Below are 5,499 nucleotides of genomic sequence, written 5' to 3'. Positions count from 1 at the left end.
TCTAGCGTGTGTGTGAGCAGAGCATGTGTGTGCAAATACGAACCCTGCTTCCGAGTGAATTCCAACCCCCATTCAATTTGAATTCAAAGTGACGTTGATGGCAATCACTCGGAAATGAAATGTGAAACCTTCATGTTTACTTTCTTTCATGTATTCAACAGTCTATACTTATGATATGCGAACATTGTTAACACTAAAAAGCAAATAAAAATATCGGTGGTACAATAGAAATATTCTAGATTTTTAAAACAAAAACCTTGATCAAGTTGAATTATTGTAAATGTAAATCACGCGCAGACAGTAAAGTTAGTCAATTAGCTTTTTAGCGTTCTTCTTCACATCATGCATGAGCTGCTCTGCTGCCGATCTGAAAATAGAAACATGAATCTTAACCCCTTGTTGGCAAAATTTAAAATTAATTCGTAAAAAATAATAGTTTAAAAAACTAAAACCTCTTTATTATAATTGCCATTCATACTGTCATCAGGTATGTAACTTGATAATAGAAATCGCTGCATTTTTAGGCGCATCAATATTACATAGTTACATCCCGAGCTAATAAAAGGAAGGTAAAAAATGATTGGGATTTTATTAAATCTATGACATGCCTAGGAAATACCTGCATGCATGCGTAATTAAGTCATAACCATTTTAAATCTTCAAGCCCACCAAGTTACAGGCATTGTAAAAGCGATTTTATTATTTCTTAAAATTTATGCAAACTCAATGAAATACACATTTTATTATTGAATTCTCATCTATTTCTATATTCCTATTTTATATCTCTTACATCCTTGATATTGCACGTAGTATGTATATTGAGAATTTGTAGTATGTACGTTTTAATTTTCTATCGGCAGAAAAAATTGTGCTTTAAATTCGATTTTTAGACGCTTAATTTTTGCTTAATTTTTCATCGCTGAATGAACTTCATTTGCATACGGGATAAAACGAAATATGTTGTAATATATTACATTATTGTCGTTTAATTAACACTTGCAAAAGAGGGGAAAATTATAATTTAAACTTTTTAATATTTTCGCTATAAATAGCCTTCATTTGCCTTTATCTATGAGCGTATATATTATATACAACAGTATTTTCTGAGAATTAAAACTCTAATGACGTGACCATAGTTTATTAAAATACTTATTAATTATATTATTCTATACATTTGTGCTTTACTTTTTTCGGTGTTCGTCGGCAAATTCTTTTATCTTCTCGACCAATTTTCCGGGTTCATCCACACGAGGAACCTGGAAATAGTTAATTTCTCAATAAATTGTTAAAAGTAAATTTAATTGTGTTACCTCATAATTTTGACTTATGTATATTCCGGTATATATACCAGCACCGAACGTAAGCTGAAATTAAAAATATAAATTAGTATGATAACCCGTGCTCAATTAATGGCGTTATCGTTTCTACAAAAAATGTTGCCTTCTCATTGCCTTCTTCTTAGTATTTGTGCGTAGACAAAGAGAAGGAACCTTTTTTGGCAAAAACGAAAACTCCATAAGGTTTAATAAAAGCTGATAAAAATTTTAAACATGCGCTAATATAGATATACTACACATGTTTACATGTACATACATATTTAAAACTTTCAAATCTGAAATAAGTCTCCTTCGAGAATTCCGAATATCTGAGACTCCAGAAAGTATCGCGATAAAGGTATAAATGTGTACATATCTGTGTTCATATGGAATAGTAGCTTGTCGTAGCATACGATTGCGAATGACTCACTGGCGCACAGCGGTTGAAGAACTTTTGACAAATAAACGTGCAGGAAATAGTTCCGATAGTAGCAAGTCAATAGTCTTATTAATAGGGAATTTACATGATTCAACTTTCACAGGCGATTAGTTAAATCAAAAGTTGAACGAAAGTAGGCAGCCGACCAACTTCATTGAAAGCGATTAGTTGAAAGGCCGTTTACACCAGGCGTACCACCACCATCGTACATTAATTTGGCAGGATGAACACAAATATTAAGTTCTCCAAAATTACATATGTACCTGTAATAAAAATTTGGTCCTTCCTACGGGTGTGTGCATAGACTGCAGCGAAGGCTTGGATTTTTATAGATCCTTACCCTATTGGTCAAGAGCATTTGATGACAAAGGACATATCTTCATTTGGCCAGTTATATAACAACTAAAATTCACTAATAATTACAAGTCACCACGTATACTGCTTTAATTATGTATATGTATACTATAAGCCAATTTAGGGACTTAACAAAGAGTCGCAGAGAATGTCCAAACAGTCACACAAGCACAAAAATTGCTGTTGTTTTTGTCAATTATGCATTATCGTTGCCCTCATATTTATTTGCAACAAAAGACAAATACCTAATTCGCAATGAATATTATTAAATAAAAACTTACCAAAAATTTCAACATGTCCGAAAAATCTAATGCCACTTTGAAGAGTTTCTCAAAAACTGAGCACAAAACGAAACGAAAGCAAAAACAAGTTGCTTTGTATTAGGAGCCCGACAAGAAATCAGCTGGCGTATACAAACAATGAATGGGCGAATATGTGCAAGAGGAATGAGACGATTGGGGTGAATTGAAAGTGCAATGGGTTTTATATTTTGTTTTTATCCGGTTAGGCCTAGTAGATTAGATAACCACTAGTTATATTTTCTGAAACACCTTTTTATCACAATTTAAACGAGATAACGATTTTATATCGGTTATTGCGGATCCCAAGCAGTTTCTTTTTTATATAATACCATATACTTTGATATAGATAAATTCGTTAATAGAGACCAACGAGAAACAACTATTATCAAAATGAATCGAGTTACTAAAATAGCTTTCCCAAGCTATTTTTATTTATTATTTGTCACATGGTCAGCATTTATTGACGTGATCCAAGTATCGCGATATTTATTGACGGTGTAGCATGCAGTATTGATGGATCGTGATCTGACGAAATGTATGGATCGCGTTTTGAAAGTGCTTCAATATTTATTGACGGTAATGCGATTTAAAATTTTTTAGAAATTTTTCGATATGGATCCCTCAATACCAAAGAACGTGAATAACATGAAGGAACAACTCGTTATAATTGTGGCGAAAGGGCGCAACAGGGGCGTGCATTCTCTTTTCATCCAATCAAAAAACGCATTACCGAGATTTTCCAGCACGTGAAGACGGCCGGTTAGGGCACTTTCGCTACAATTACAACGAGTTGTCCCATGATTCAATAATACAAGGTTCGATAAACTGACAGTTGTCTCTCTCGCACCGCTCCCTTAGCAGTGGCACCGTGTTGCTTCTTTGCAAATTTACATGGAAACAGTGTAGCTTTGGTGTGAAATAAAAGTATAAGCTTTTGTGCAATGTTTACTTGTATATGAATATGAAACATATTTAACTGATGAAAACATAAGCCTTGGATGTTTACATCGATCTCATAGTAGTCTTATTTTAATTTTGAGTCATTTTACAGTTTTTATACAGCTAAATAGCATATAAATTACGTAAATCACGTAGATATATCAATATTACGTTCAACATTTCGTTTAAAATGCCAGACTTCCTGCAAATACATTAGAATTTACAAAAGGAATTTCACTACTAATTGCCTACTTTGCGTACTTTTCTACTACCATTTTCGCAACAAAGGATTGCATTCTTGCCCTTTCTCTGTCCTTCTTAAATGCAACCTTTTGTAAGGGAGTGTCAAACCGCAGCTGTCAATAATTATCTAACCTTGTATTATTGAATCATGGAGTTGTCCCTTGTCCGTTCAACAATTACGCGTTTTTTTTTGTTCTCTTCGTTGTTTACTTCTTACAACAAAGATGGCGTCGAGATTTCAACAGCTAGAAAATAACTTTTTTCTTTCTTTCCTTAAGGCGTGATCTTGTGTCTTTCGATCATGCTGTTATTCTCTAATTACCGGATCTGGTCCGGATTGTTAGGGAAAGAACCTGTGGTAGATGCTCAAAAAAGTGGCAGACCTAGCACAATGTGGGAGGAGTCCGATCACCGGTTCTATGCCATCTTGTTTCGTTAGAAAAAGAGCGAAAAGTAAACAAAGCAAAGAAAACAACGAAAACCCAAATTAGCCAAAATTATTGTCAGCCACTTTAAGCACACAATGTAGGTAAAATTAACAATTAAAACGCTTTACAATGTGTTGTTATGTTGAATTAACTCTTCTTTAGGGGTCTATTCTGCACGTTACCGAAGATTTTGTGACCGGAAAAATGTAATACCAAAAAATGTTACCACTTCTTGTCACCGCGTTTTTAGGTACGTTGGTAATGCAGTGAAAATATTCAGCAATTCAGCTATGAAGATTTGTGGAAATTCCTGTATTGCATCAATATTTTGTTACCAGCTTATGAGATGGTAACCAAATTCACCGGTTACAAGAGAGCACAGAGTGCGAAAAAGGTTTATGCCTGGAGTATAATGTAACAAACGGAACGGAGCGAACTGCCACTTAATTATCTATTGTATGGGCAATGAATTCGAACGATTATAATGCACTTGAACGTAACGTAAAACGGAAGCATCTAAAATCAATAGATCCTTACGAATTGGCCGCTATTTATTACGATTCGCCCCGTGCATTATAACCAAGGTATTAGGTTGACAGACACTTTAATTACCGGTTACAAAATTTATGTTACCAGTGCAAATCGACCTGTTAGTTAAATAAAAGTGTAATATAGTGGTGCTTATGATGTAAACAAACGCTCAGCTGACGAATCTGCTTTCCCAAACTTTTTTCCCAAAACCAATTACGAATAAAACGTCGCGTTCTCACGTGATCTTGTATTTTTGGTTTATGAAAAAACACATCATTTTGACAAAAGGTGCAAATTCGCCGTGAAATCAGTGGCTCCGGTAACACCCAAGGCGAATTTATACAAGGTGGCAAGGCGAATTTATACAAGGTGGTGTTGATGGCGAATTTAGATTTTCGCCGAGGTACGTCTTAATGTCAAAATGATGTGTTTGTTGTAAAATGAATTCGCCTTGTTTACAACAAACACATCATTTTGACATTCAGTAGTACCGCGGCGAAAATTTAATTCGCCATCAACACCACCTTGTATAAATTCGCCTTGGGTAACACCACTTTGGTTAGATTCGCCTTGGCTACCACCTTATATGAATACGCCTTGAGTCAGGGGTTGTACCCGTTACTAAGTAACGAATACATACGGTTTGCTACAGCTCTACCCCACACAAATTTCAAGTTTATTCAATACAAATCTATGCGAAATTAATCAGCAAACAGACTTTGTGAATAAACGCCAAAAAAGTTTAAACCTGGTAAAAAATTGGAAAAGTACAAATTGTTTGCCATAAGTGGAAAAACAACAACCGGCATAACTTGGTGACCGACCTCGTTTAGTTTCTTTTCAACTACTTATTCGCAGTACACAAAAGACAACGAATGCCGAAAAAATTGTGGAATCAGTAAACAGAAACCTACCGCAAAAAGAGGCAGTGCAGCTGTGGAAATTAA

At 34.8% G+C, this 5,499-nt stretch overlaps 3 protein-coding genes across 5 annotated transcripts in view; 2 read left to right on the top strand and 1 right to left on the bottom strand.

Moving 5' to 3' along the window:
• Window positions 1-231, top strand: part of LOC118739672 (ER membrane protein complex subunit 4-like) — a 394,927-nt gene extending 394,696 nt beyond the window's left edge. Inside the window, exon 4 of the mRNA XM_036471146.1 lies at window positions 48-231. The gene's annotated coding sequence lies outside the window, so the exon portion shown is untranslated. The remainder of the gene's footprint in view (window positions 1-47) is intronic.
• The window catches only part of LOC118739680 (short transmembrane mitochondrial protein 1-like), a 397,003-nt gene extending 394,199 nt beyond the window's left edge, over window positions 1-2,804 (bottom strand). The window contains exons 1-5 of one of the 3 annotated variants that reach the window (XM_036471154.1): window positions 2,019-2,197; window positions 1,311-1,364; window positions 1,186-1,256; window positions 257-367; window positions 130-193 (exon numbers count right to left, since the gene is read on the bottom strand). In XM_036471154.1, the coding sequence (XP_036327047.1) occupies window positions 307-367; window positions 1,186-1,256; window positions 1,311-1,364; window positions 2,019-2,057 (225 nt within the window). In that variant the 5' untranslated portion in view covers window positions 2,058-2,197 and the 3' untranslated portion in view covers window positions 130-193; window positions 257-306. Of the gene's footprint in view, window positions 1-55; window positions 368-1,185; window positions 1,257-1,310; window positions 1,365-2,018; window positions 2,198-2,390 lie in introns of those variants that run through there. The other 2 variants (XM_036471155.1, XM_036471153.1) reach the window with 2 other exon arrangements.
• The window catches only part of LOC118739670, a 339,105-nt gene that overhangs the window by 306,886 nt on the left and 26,720 nt on the right, over window positions 1-5,499 (top strand). The gene's annotated exons all lie outside the window — the stretch shown is intronic.

The sequence above is a fragment of the Rhagoletis pomonella genome, unplaced genomic scaffold, assembly GCF_013731165.1.
Source record: "Rhagoletis pomonella isolate Grant_MI unplaced genomic scaffold, Rhpom_1.0 Rhpom_scaffold_00005, whole genome shotgun sequence".
NCBI lineage: Eukaryota > Metazoa > Arthropoda > Insecta > Diptera > Tephritidae > Rhagoletis > Rhagoletis pomonella.
This window is presented reverse-complemented; position numbering and strand designations above follow the sequence as displayed.